General features: G+C 47.2%; 1 protein-coding gene across 7 annotated transcripts in view; it reads left to right on the top strand.

Moving 5' to 3' along the window:
- The window catches only part of LOC141164275 (uncharacterized), a 71409-nt gene that overhangs the window by 29974 nt on the left and 28602 nt on the right, over positions 1-12833 (top strand). For 3 of the 7 annotated variants that reach the window (XM_073649406.1, XM_073649409.1, XM_073649410.1), the window contains exons 2-3: positions 3236-3315; positions 6427-6553. In XM_073649406.1, coding sequence (XP_073505507.1) covers positions 3236-3315; positions 6427-6553 — 207 coding nt within the window. Of the gene's footprint in view, positions 1-3212; positions 3316-5924; positions 6223-6426; positions 6554-12833 lie in introns of those variants that run through there. The other 4 variants (XM_073649405.1, XM_073649411.1, XM_073649412.1 and 1 more) reach the window with 3 other exon arrangements.

The raw sequence follows: 12833 nt of genomic DNA, 5'->3' as shown, positions 1-12833 counted from the left end.
GAGGAGGCCATGCATACCAGGATTGGGGGATGTGGAGGCCATACATACCAGGATTGGGGGATGAGGAGGCCATACATACCAGGATTGGTGGATGAGGGGAGTAATACATACCAGGATTGGGGATGAGGGAGCCATACATACCAGGATGAGGAAATTTACCAGCAGCTGCTGCATTTCCCACCCTAGACTTATACTCGTGTCAATACTGTTATGTTCTGCTACCAAAGCTAAGGAAAGAGAGGAGATCTGTCCCTACTATAAGACTCAGCTGAATCCCTACGATGTAACAGGGAACCTGATCCTGCGATCAGACCTGCTAAAGTCCTAATCTAGTCTGTACGGAGACCTATAGATGTGAGGAGGGAATCCCTACCAGTACTAAGGACTGGGAGGAATATGGGACACCTCCTAACAGAAATAGTAGCAGACAGACGAACAAACAAAATAGATAGAACATAGAGGTCCGTAGACCAAGCAAACTAACAGAGTTAGATACAGAGCACAGGCTAGCTAGAAAGTAGATATACAATGAAGTCCAGCAAAGCCAGAAGGGCGGAGCAGGATTAAATAGGCCAACAAGGTCATGTGACCAGCAAAGGAAAAAAAACCTAACAGCAAGGTTCTAACAAATACATTATCCCTGTTTTTTGTGGTAAAATTAGGGGTCTCGGCTTATACTCGGGTCAGCTTATTTAAAATATACGGTATTTTTAAATCAGTGTGTACGTGGTGCCCATAATACTGCAGGACTGTGGGGTGCATTATACTACATGGGGGCTGAATTTTACCCTATGGGGTGTGTAATATACTATATGGAGGAATATGAGTGGCGCATTGTACTATATGGAGGATTATGGGTGGCATATTATACCATATGGAAGGCTATGTGGGGCACTTATAATATTTTGAGGGCTATGTGGGGGCCATTATACTGTATGAAAGCAATTATACGGTGTGAAGGTTTGTGTGGGGTCCATCATACTGTTTGAAGGGCTGTGTGGGGTCCACCATACTGTTTGGACGGCTAGTGCGGGCCTTTATACTGTATGGAGGGCTGTGTGGGAGTCACAGTTGGGGGATCATACTGTGTTGGGGTCACCATACTTTGCCTTGGGAATTGAAGTGGGGAACAATAGGGTCATTATACTGTACATGTAGAGGAGTGCACCATGGGGGTATCATACTGTGTTTCGGGGGGCATTTTTTTTGGCATCACACTTTATGGGGCAATGAAAGAGGAATCTAGGACTTCAGCAGGAGGAAATTTACTATGTAAAGGCTGGAAAGTTGTGAGATCTGCTCTTCTGTGACACAGACAAATATTTGTTTGTTTGATTGTTTTTTTTTGGGGGGGGGGCAATTAGAGCTTCTGCTATGGGCCCCCATGATTTCTATGTAGGCCCCTGGCTAGAGACAAGGCTGCCTCCAGGGAAACCGGGGTCTCCTACAGAGCAAAGGCATCCTCTATCCTCTCAGAAAGCCCTTGACAAAACTGACCACGGAGCGTGGGGTCATTTCACTTGTGTCCGTGGACCACCTATGGAACTTGGAGCAATACTCCTCCACTGGCCGGTTTTCCTTCTGAAGCTGACGAAGTTCGGTTGGGTTCGTCATAGATAGGACCCAGAGTCTGAAAAAACTCCTTGACCGTCTGAAGCGACTGGGAATCAGATGGGAGAGAAAATGCCCAGGCTTGAGGGTCACCCTGGAGAATCGAGATTACGATCCCCACCCATTGCTACTCGGTACCCTAGGAGTGAGGGCGTAATATAAAATAATGTATACAGGCCTCCCTTAAAACCATAAACTTATCCCGACCGCGAGAAAACCAGGAGTTGCCCAAGAGCCACAGGCCCTAAACCTGGAGCCAATGGATCTGGCAAAGCAACTGAGCACAAGTCTGTCACCTCGAGGCAGAGTTGTTGTAGCTGTCCTGCAAGAGCAGCCACAGAATCCATAATGGATCCAAAAAGGTGCGGCCAGTGACAATGTCGCAAAGTGACAAGGGACTGTGGAAACCTACCCGATCCCTCGAACTAGAGGCGCCCTATGCTATCCCTGTCCCCTGCATGGTGGAGACGCCAGGGTCTCGTACCTAGCTATGCTCCTATCTTAACCCCTATCTGTTCCCTCCCCCACCCAGGGAGGTGTGAGGCCGAAGTGTATTGGAAAACACTAACCAGACAGACAGGGATAAAATAAAACTACAATCATACAAATATAATCACAAAACAAAAGGATGGGAGACTGGGAAGGAAGAATCCAAATGGGAGAGGATAACGATAAACACGGACCTCCATTCAGCAATCTCCAGAAAAACTCTCCAAACACTGAACTTCTCCTTCAACTCCAAACCAGGTAGTGGTAACTATCACTGGCAACTCCCAAGTGCCAGTAGGGAGCATATATACCAGAGGGGAGTGGACAACACAGAACAGCTGAGCCAATTCAGGATGGAGAGCTCCAGGAGATCAACTGAACTGATTAACCCTTGCAATGACAGAGCAAGGAAAACCTGCACTGTTTAATAGGATGGTGAAGCAGTTCTAATCAGTGCAGGAATCCATGTAACCAGACCCCTCTCTGTCACGGTATTCCCGTGACAGTTGCTATATAATATGGACATAAGTATAAAAATGGCCAAATACTGTAAATATAAATAATACTGAAACACAGTACATATAAATAATACCACATTTACTATACATATAAATAGCATCTATATTATACTTATAAATAATGCCGCCATATACTGTAAATGTATTCGTTTTACTCGCTTATATATAAATAATACTGAAACACAGTACATATAAATAATACCACATTTATTATGCATATAAATCACGCTGCCGTATGCTGTATATTTATTTATTTTTCTTGCTTATATATAAATAATACTGAAACACAGTACATATGAATAATACCACACTTATTACACATAAATAACACCGCCATATACTGTGTATATAAATAATACTGCTACACAGTTTAAATAAATAATACCGCATTTACTATGCATATAAATAATACTGTTATGTCCTGTGTTTCAAGGGGTCTCGTCCGACACTGTAGTTTGTTTAAGGGGTCTGATGTCTGTATATTATGGGATTAAAATGCGTGGTCTGAAATTAGTTGGGCATAAGGTAAAAACGTTGGTCTTAGTACGGAATTTAGTCACTTCCTAGATGTTCTCTGAAGCTTCTCTTTCACAGCATTTCCATCTTTCATCCACTAGAGGGCAGCGTTGATGCAGGAATGTTGTCTCCACATACTGAAGACCATTCAGTTCTCAGCGGGGATCAGGATTTGCCCGAGGTAAGAAAATAACTTAACAACCTATTAAATTCTGTAAAATATGGTGTGAAGTGGCTTCACAGATACAAGCGACGTGAGAGTGTCGCCTACAGCCACAACAGGCAGCAACTCACTGTACATAAATTTACTATCTGAATGGGATTATAAATCCATAGGCAATGAGCTCCCCCTAGTGGTGACTGTGGGCGGCCAGGATTTTGTCATTTATTCTGTTTAGTGGTGGGGTCCCATGTGTTTATGTTAACTACCTGTTGGCTAATCTGTGATGCTTGATAAAATATATCTTCCATAGATTCACTCCACAGATGTGCAGATATGCTGGTGGATGTGGTGACCGTACTCCAAGAGACCGTGACTTTTTGACCTTTTAAGTCTAGTACCTGCTAAAAAATGATCTTAAGCGGAGACCTTTTGAGGGGTAGATTGGGCTACTCTAATGGGTCACACTCTTCTGTGACCATAGTAGTCATATATGCCTTTGATTAATCAATTTTCGGAATAGTCTTCATTCATTTGTTTTTTTTTACTTTTTGATGTTGTAGAGTCTGTGCAACTCCTTCACATATCTGGCTATCCTGAAACCTTTTGTGGGGTAGATTGAGCAACTCTAACGGGTCACACTCTTCTGTGACCATAGTAGTCATATATGCCTTTGATTAATCAATTTTCGGAATAGTCTTCATTCATTTGTTTTTTTTACCTTTTGATGTTGTAGAGTTTGTGCAACTCCTTCACATATCTGGCTATCCTGAAACCTTTTGTGGGGTAGATTGAGCAACTCTAACGGGTCACACTCTTCTGTGACCATAGTAGTCATATATGCCTTTGATTAATCAATTTTCGGAATAGTCTTCATTCATTTGTTTTTTTTACCTTTTGATGTTGTAGAGTCTGTGCAACTCCTTCACATATCTGGCTATCCTGAAACCTTTTGTGGGGTAGATTGTGCAAATCTAATGGGTCACACTCTTCTGTGACCATAGTAGTCATATATGCCTTTGATTAATCAATTTTCGGAATAGTCTTCATTCATTTGTTTTTTTTTACCTTTTGATGTTGTAGAATCTGTGCAACTCCTTCACATATCTGGCTATCCTGAAACCTTTTGTGGGGTAGATTGAGCTACTCTAACGGGTCACACTCTTCTGTGACCATAGTAGTTATATATGCCTTTGATTAATTTTCTAAATAGTCTTCATTCATTTGCTTTTTTACCTTTTGATGTTGTAGAGTCTGTGCAACTCCTTCACATATCTGGCTATCCTGAAACCTTTTGTGGGGTAGATCGAGCTACTCTAACGGGTCACACTCTTCTGTGACCATAGTAGTCATATATGCCTTTGATTAATCAATTTTCGGAATAGTCTTCATTCATTTGTTTTTTTTACCTTTTGATGTTGTAGAGTCTGTGCAACTCCTTCACATATCTGGCTATCCTGAAACCTTTTGTGGGGTAGATTGTGCAAATCTAACGGGTCACACTCTTCTGTGACCATAGTAGTCATATATGCCTTTGATTAATCAATTTTCGGAATAGTCTTCATTCATTTGTTTTTTTTTACCTTTTGATGTTGTAGAATCTGTGCAACTCCTTCACATATCTGGCTATCCTGAAACCTTTTGTGGGGTAGATTGAGCTACTCTAACGGGTCACACTCTTCTGTGACCATAGTAGTTATATATGCCTTTGATTAATTTTCTAAATAGTCTTCATTCATTTGATTTTTTACCTTTTGATGTTGTAGAGTCTGTGCAACTCCTTCACATATCTGGCTATCCTGAAACCTTTTGTGGGGTAGATCGAGCTACTCTAACGGGTCACACTCTTCTGTGACCATAGTAGTCATATATGCCTTTGATTAATTAATTAATTAATTTATTAATTAATAGTCTGTGCAACTCCTTCACATATCTGGCTATCCTAAAACCTAAAGCATGTATGATAGCACACAACTCATACCTGTAGCTTTTTTTGTTCTTTTTCCTCCTTCTTCTCATTTGTAGGTAGCAAGGGAAGTTGTTTATGGTCCAACTGCGGGTGGAGAGGGGTGGAAGCATTCATGTCTTCATGGAGGGCATATCCATGAATTTACAGACAGGAAGGAAAGCATCCAAAGAGAAGTTGAGGTGAAATACATAAACTGTGTATGAGTGTAAAGAGAAAGTGAAGAACCCACTACAAGACTCAGGGAGGGAGAGGGAAATCAAACAATTCCCAACACAATGGAGCTGTAGGACAAATCAGCCCAGGAATGAAGCTGTGCTCATACATAAGAACCTTACATCCAGCCTGTATTACTGAGAGGAACACAACCAAAAGAAAGAAGTCTTAAACCAAGAGCAGGTTGTAATCTCCATATCAGAAGGTCTGAGAATGAATAAACAGGCACTCTTTAAGTGTATTGCCAAAGGTGTGCCTTTGCTTGAAATGAGTGCAGTTTTCCTTTTGGCCACCAGATGTCAGTGCTGTACTATAGGGGGCAGCAGGTGCAGCAGCATCTCCCCATAGACAGCAATGAAAACAGTAACTACTTCAGGCTGTAAGGTAAAAAAAAAATAACCTACAATTCCCGTCACCCGAGCGACGGATCGCAGGATGGCAGTAATGTTCTGCAGCTAATCAGACGGAACAGCTGTGCCGCGTGCCACCATGATGTACCCACTGTGCATCCACTCTACCTGCGTTCTTATGACCTGGAGGTCGCAGGTGATGCTCCAAAGCCGCAGCTGCTCCCCCCAGAAATGACTGTCAGCAGCATGCGTGCGAACAAGCGGAATAAACTTTGGCAGCGCAATGCTGCGCTCTAATTCTGCCACTCTTTGACAGTTAACTTGTGGGGCAAACCTCTCGCCTCACCGCCTCTGCTGTGCGCAAGCAACCTGAATTCTAGAAAAATGAGGTCCCTGGTGAGGATAAACCGTAAAACACCGATACTTCTACTCCAGTCACATCCAAAGCAGCACTCAATTTGATTTTGGCAGCCCCTGCTTGTTCAATGTCTGCAGCAACTGGTAGAATTATGAGTGCAGCTCTGGATGTGACTGAAGGATAAAGCTTCAGGTTTTTTTTTTAAACAGACGCACATTTTTTCGATATTTCTGTCATTTCAGAGCCACCGCGCCGGACACTTTGAGCACGTGGCGCATATGAACATGTTCCACAGCGAATCCCCGATATTCAGAATTCCAGCCAAAATTTCCTTCGTTAAGTTGTCGGTGGAGGAAGCGGATCCCGCAGGTAAAGAGGAGCGGTGACTGGTCACAGGTTAGATCCTGTCCATCGATCGCAGAGCTGAGTGCGACAGATGCAGGAGAGCTGAGTGCGACAGATGCAGGAGAGCTGAGTGTGACAGATGCAGGAGAGCTGAGTGTGACAGATGCAGGAAAGCTGAGTGCGACAGATGCAGGAGAGCTGAGTGTGACAGATGCAGCAGAGCTGAGTGTGACAGATGCAGCAGAGCTGAGTGTGACAGATGCAGGAGAGCTGAGTGTGACAGATGCAGGAAAGCTGAGTGTGACAGATGCAGCAGAGCTGAGTGTGACAGATGCAGGAGAGCTGAGTGTGACAGATGCAGGAAAGCTGAGTGCGACAGATGCAGGAGAGCTGAGTGTGACAGATGCAGGAGAGCTGAGTGTGACAGATGCAGGAGAGCTGAGTGTGACAGATGCAGGAGAGCTGAGTGTGACAGATGCAGCAGAGCTGAGTGTGACAGATGCAGGAGAGCTGAGTGTGACAGATGCAGGAAAGCTGAGTGCGACAGATGCAGGAGAGCTGAGTGTGACAGATGCAGGAGAGCTGAGTGTGACAGATGCAGGAGAGCTGAGTGTGACAGATGCAGCAGAGCTGAGTGTAACAGATGCAGCAGAGCTGAGTGTGACAGATGCAGGAGAGCTGAGTGTGACAGATGCAGGAGAGCTGAGTGTGACAGATGCAGCAGAGCTGAGTGTGACAGATGCAGGAGAGCTGAGTGTGACAGATGCAGCAGAGCTGAGTGCGACAGATGCAGCAGAGCTGAGTGTGACAGATGCAGGAGAGCTGAGTGTGACAGATGCAGGAGAGCTGAGTGTGACAGATGCAGCAGAGCTGAGTGCGACAGATGCAGGAGAGCTGAGTGCGACAGATGCAGGAGAGCTGAGTGTGACAGATGCAGGAGAGCTGAGTGCGACAGATGCAGGAGAGCTGAGTGTGACAGATGCAGCAGAGCTGAGTGCGACAGATGCAGGAGAGCTGAGTGCGACAGATGCAGGAGAGCTGAGTGTGACAGATGCAGGAAAGCTGAGTGCGACAGATGCAGGAGAGCTGAGTGTGACAGATGCAGGAGAGCTGAGTGTGACAGATGCAGGAGAGCTGAGTGTGACAGATGCAGCAGAGCTGAGTGTAACAGATGCAGCAGAGCTGAGTGTGACAGATGCAGGAGAACTGAGTGTGACAGATGCAGGAGAGCTGAGTGTGACAGATGCAGCAGAGCTGAGTGTGACAGATGCAGGAGAGCTGAGTGTGACAGATGCAGCAGAGCTGAGTGCGACAGATGCAGCAGAGCTGAGTGTGACAGATGCAGGAGAGCTGAGTGTGACAGATGCAGGAGAGCTGAGTGTGACAGATGCAGCAGAGCTGAGTGCGACAGATGCAGGAGAGCTGAGTGCGACAGATGCAGGAGAGCTGAGTGTGACAGATGCAGGAGAGCTGAGTGTGACAGATGCAGGAGAGCTGAGTGTGACAGATGCAGGAGAGCTGAGTGTGACAGATGCAGCAGAGCTGAGTATGACAGATGCAGGAGAGCTGAGTGTGACAGATGCAGGAGAGCTGAGTGTGACAGATGCAGGAGAGCTGAGTGTGACAGATGCAGCAGAGCTGAGTGTGACAGATGCAGGAGAGCTGAGTGTGACAGATGCAGGAGAGCTGAGTGCGACAGATGCAGGAGAGCTGAGTGTGACAGATGCAGGAGAGCTGAGTGTGACAGATGCAGGAGAGCTGAGTGTGACAGATGCAGCAGAGCTGAGTGTAACAGATGCAGCAGAGCTGAGTGTGACAGATGCAGGAGAGCTGAGTGTAACAGATGCAGCAGAGCTGAGTGTGACAGATGCAGGAGAGCTGAGTGTGACAGATGCAGCAGAGCTGAGTGTAACAGATGCAGCAGAGCTGAGTGTGACAGATGCAGGAGAGCTGAGTGTAACAGATGCAGGAGAGCTGAGTGTAACAGATGCAGCAGAGCTGAGTGTGACAGATGCAGCAGAGCTGAGTGTGACAGATGCAGCAGAGCTGAGTGTGACAGATGCAGGAGAGCTGAGTGTGACAGATGCAGGAGAGCTGAGTGTGACAGATGCAGGAGAGCTAAGTGTGACAGATGCAGCAGAGCTGAGTGTGACAGATGCAGGAGAGCTGAGTGTGACAGATGCAGGAGAGCTGAGTGCGACAGATGCAGGAGAGCTGAGTGTGACAGATGCAGGAGAGCTGAGTGTGACAGATGCAGGAGAGCTGAGTGTAACAGATGCAGCAGAGCTGAGTGTGACAGATGCAGGAGAGCTGAGTGTAACAGATGCAGCAGAGCTGAGTGTGACAGATGCAGGAGAGCTGAGTGTGACAGATGCAGCAGAGCTGAGTGTAACAGATGCAGCAGAGCTGAGTGTGACAGATGCAGGAGAGCTGAGTGTAACAGATGCAGCAGAGCTGAGTGTGACAGATGCAGCAGAGCTGAGTGTAACAGATGCAGCAGAGCTGAGTGTGACAGATGCAGGAGAGCTGAGTGTAACAGATGCAGGAGAGCTGAGTGTAACAGATGCAGCAGAGCTGAGTGTGACAGATGCAGGAGAGCTGAGTGTGACAGATGCAGGAGAGCTGAGTGTGACAGATGCAGGAGAGCTGAGTGTAACAGATGCAGCAGAGCTGAGTGTGACAGATGCAGGAGAGCTGAGTGTGACAGATGCAGGAGAGCTGAGTGTGACAGATGCAGGAGAGCTGAGTGTAACAGATGCAGCAGAGCTGAGTGCGACAGATGCAGGAGAGCTGAGTGTGACAGATGCAGCAGAGCTGAGTGTGACAGATGCAGCAGAGCTGAGTGTGACAGATGCAGGAGAGCTGAGTGCGACAGATGCAGGAGAGCTGAGTGTGACAGATGCAGGAGAGCTGAGTGTAACAGATGCAGCAGAGCTGAGTGTGTCAGATGCAGGAGAGCTGAGTGTGACAGATGCAGCAGAGCTGAGTGTGACAGATGCAGCAGAGCTGAGTGTGACAGATGCAGGAGAGCTGAGTGTGACAGATGCAGGAGAGCTGAGTGTGACAGGGGTACAGCAGAGCTGTGTGTGACTGATGTTGCAGAGCTGTGTGTGACTGATGTTGCAGAGCTAAGTGTGACAAATGCAGCAGAGCTGAGTGTGACAGATGCAGCAGAGCTGAGTGTGACAGATGCAGGAGAGCTGAGTGTGACAGATGCAGGAGAGCTGAGTGTGACAGGAGTACAGCAGAGCTGTGTGTGACTGATGTTGCAGAGCTGTGTGTGACTGATGTTGCAGAGCTAAGTGTGACAAATGCAGCAGAGCTGAGTGTGACAGATGCAGGAGAGCTCAGTGTGACAGATGCAGCAGAGCTGAGTGTGACAGATGCAGCAGAGCTGAGTGTGACAGATGCAGGAGAGCTGAGTGCGACAGATGCAGGAGAGCTGAGTGTGACAGGGGTATAGCATAGCTGAGTGTGACAGGGGTACAGCAGAGCTGAGTGTGACAGATGCAGCAGAGCTGAGTGTAACAGATGCAGGAGAGCTGAGTGTGACAGATGCAGGAGAGCCGAGTGTGGCAGGAGTACAGCAGAGCTGTGTGTGACTGATGTTGCAGAGCTAAGTGTGACAAATGCAGCAGAGCTGAGTGTGACAGATGCAGCAGAACTGAGTGTGACAGGGGTACAGCAGAGCTGAGTGTGACAGATGCAGCAGAGCTGAGTGTGACTGATGCAGCAGAGCTGAGTGTGACTGATGCAGCAGAGCTGAGTGTGACAGATGCAGGAGAGCTCAGTGTGACAGGAGTACAGCAGAGCTGAGTGCATCAGGTACAGCAGGGCTGAGTGCATCAGGTGCAGCAGAGCTGAGTGTGACAGATGCAGCAGATCTGAGTGCATTAAATGCAGCAGAGATGAGTGTGTCAGGTGCAGCAGAGCTGAGTACGTCAGATGCAGCAGAGCTGAGTGCGTCGGATGCAGCAGAGCTGAGTGCGTCAGATGCGGCAGAACTGAGTGCATCTGATGCGGCAGAGCTGAGTGCATCTGATGCGGCAGAGCTGAGTACGTCTGATGCAGCAAAGCTGAGTGTGATAGGTGCAGCAGAGATTAGTGTAAAAGATGCAGCAGAGCTGAATGTGACAGATGCAGCAGAGTTGAGTATAACAGATGCAGCAGAGTTGAGTGTGACAGGGGTACAGCAGAGCTGAGTGTGACAGATGCAGCACAGCTGAATGTGACAGATGCAGCACAGCTGAATGTGACAGATGCAGCACAGCTGAATGTGACTGTTGCAGCAGAGCTGAGTGTGACAGATGCAGCAGAGCTGAGTGTGACAGATGCAGCAGAGCTGAGTGTAACAGATGCAGCAGAGCTGAGTGTAACAGATGCAGCAGAGCTGAGTCTGACAGATGCAGCAGAGCTGAGTGTGACTGTTGCAGCAGAGCTGAGTGTGACTGATGCAGCAGTGCTGAGTGTAACAGATGCAGCAGTGCTGAGTGTGACAGATGCAGCAGTGCTGAGTGTAACAGATGCAGCAGTGCTGAGTGTAACAGATGCAGCAGAGCTGAGTGTAACAGATGCAGCAGAGCTGAGTGTGACAGATGCTGCAGAGTTTAGTGTAAAAGATGCAACTGAGTTGAAAGCGACAGATGCAGCAGAGCTGAGTGCGTCAGTTGCAGCAGAACTAATTGTGGCAGACGCTTCTGGATCTTTAAGTCGCACAGAATTAAGTTGGGTGTAATCTGATACTTTTGACAATAATAGTTGTCACAAAGTTGTCAGACAACTTTTCAAGGCTCCTGAATGACGAGTGCGCTGAGGTTTTCTTGACCTTGGGTGGATTCTTCTTTTTTATCTTTTTTTCCGTCTCTGGTGTCTGCGCTGTTACCTGCGATGTGAAATCTCAGGGGAAAGTGAAATTTCCGTCCCTCAAATGTCAATGTTAGTTCCTGATCGGAATAGCAATGTGGCAGCAGATCTCCGGGAGCAACAAAGGATGAAGAAAGCTCACCAGAGAAATAACGAGAATCCAAAAACAAAGCAACAAAGCGCTGCCATCAATCACAGAAGAAACACAGAGCAACCAGCATGTCTGACACAGGGCGGCCGCAGAATCCTATCATGTATCTCTGTATACAGGGAGCTCCCCCTAGTGGTGACTGCAGAGAGGATCTTATCATGTATCTCTGTATACAGGGAGCTCCCCCTAGTGGAGGCTGCAGACAGGATCTTATCATTCATCTCTGTATACAGGGAGCTCCCCCTAGTGGTGACTGCAGACAGAATCTTATCATGTATCTCTGTATACAGGGAGCTCCCCCTAGTGGAGGCTGCAGACAGGATCTTATCATGTATCTGTGTATACAGGGAGCTCCCCCTAGTGAAGGCTGCAGACAGGATCTTATCATGTATCTCTGTATACAGGGAGCTCCCCCTAGTGGTGACTGCAGACAGGATCTTATCAGGTATCTCTATACAGGGAGCTCCCTCTAGTGGTGACTGCAGCCAGAATCTTATCATGTATCTCTGTATACAGGGAGCTCCCCCTAGTGGTGGCTGCAGACAGTATCCTATCATGTATCTCTGTATACAGGGAGATCCCCCTAGTGGTGGCTGCAGACAGGATCTTATCATATATCTCTGTATACAGGGAGCTCCCCCTAGTGGTGGCTGCAGACAGGATCCTATCATGTATCTCTGTATTCAGGGAGCTCCCCCTAGTGGTGACTGCATACAGGATCTTATCATGTATCTCTGTATACAGGGAGCTCACCCTAGTGGTGGTTGCAGACAGGATCTTATCATGTATCTCTGTATTCAGGGAGCTCCCCCTAGTGGTGACTGCAAACAGGATCTTATCATGTATCTCTGTATACAGGGAGCTCCCCCTAGTGGTGGCTGCAGACAGGATCTTATCATGTATCTCTGTATACAGGGAGCTCCCCCTAGTGGTGGCTGCAGACAGGATCTTATCATGTATCTCTGTATACAGGGAGCTCCCCCTAGTGGTGACTGCAGACAGAATCCTATCATGTATCTCTGTATACAGGGAGCTCCCCCTAGTGGTGACTGCAGAGAGGATCTTATCATGTATCTCTGTATACAGGGAGCTCCCCCTAGTGGAGGCTGCAGACAGGATCTTATCATGTATCTGTATATACAGGGAGCTCCCCCTAGTGGAGGCTGCAGACAGGATCTTATCATTCATCTCTGTATACAGGGAGCTCCCACTAGTGGTGACTGCAGACAGAATCTTATCATGTATCTCTGTATACAGGGAGCTCCCCCTAGTGGAGGCTGCAGACAGGAT

The sequence above is a fragment of the Phyllobates terribilis genome, unplaced genomic scaffold (genome assembly GCF_046119375.1).
Source record: "Phyllobates terribilis strain yellow unplaced genomic scaffold, ASM4611937v1 Scaffold_10__3_contigs__length_209671492, whole genome shotgun sequence".
NCBI lineage: Eukaryota > Metazoa > Chordata > Amphibia > Anura > Dendrobatidae > Phyllobates > Phyllobates terribilis.
The sequence above is the reverse complement of the archived record's forward strand: the minus strand, read 5'-3'. Positions and strand labels throughout refer to the sequence as shown.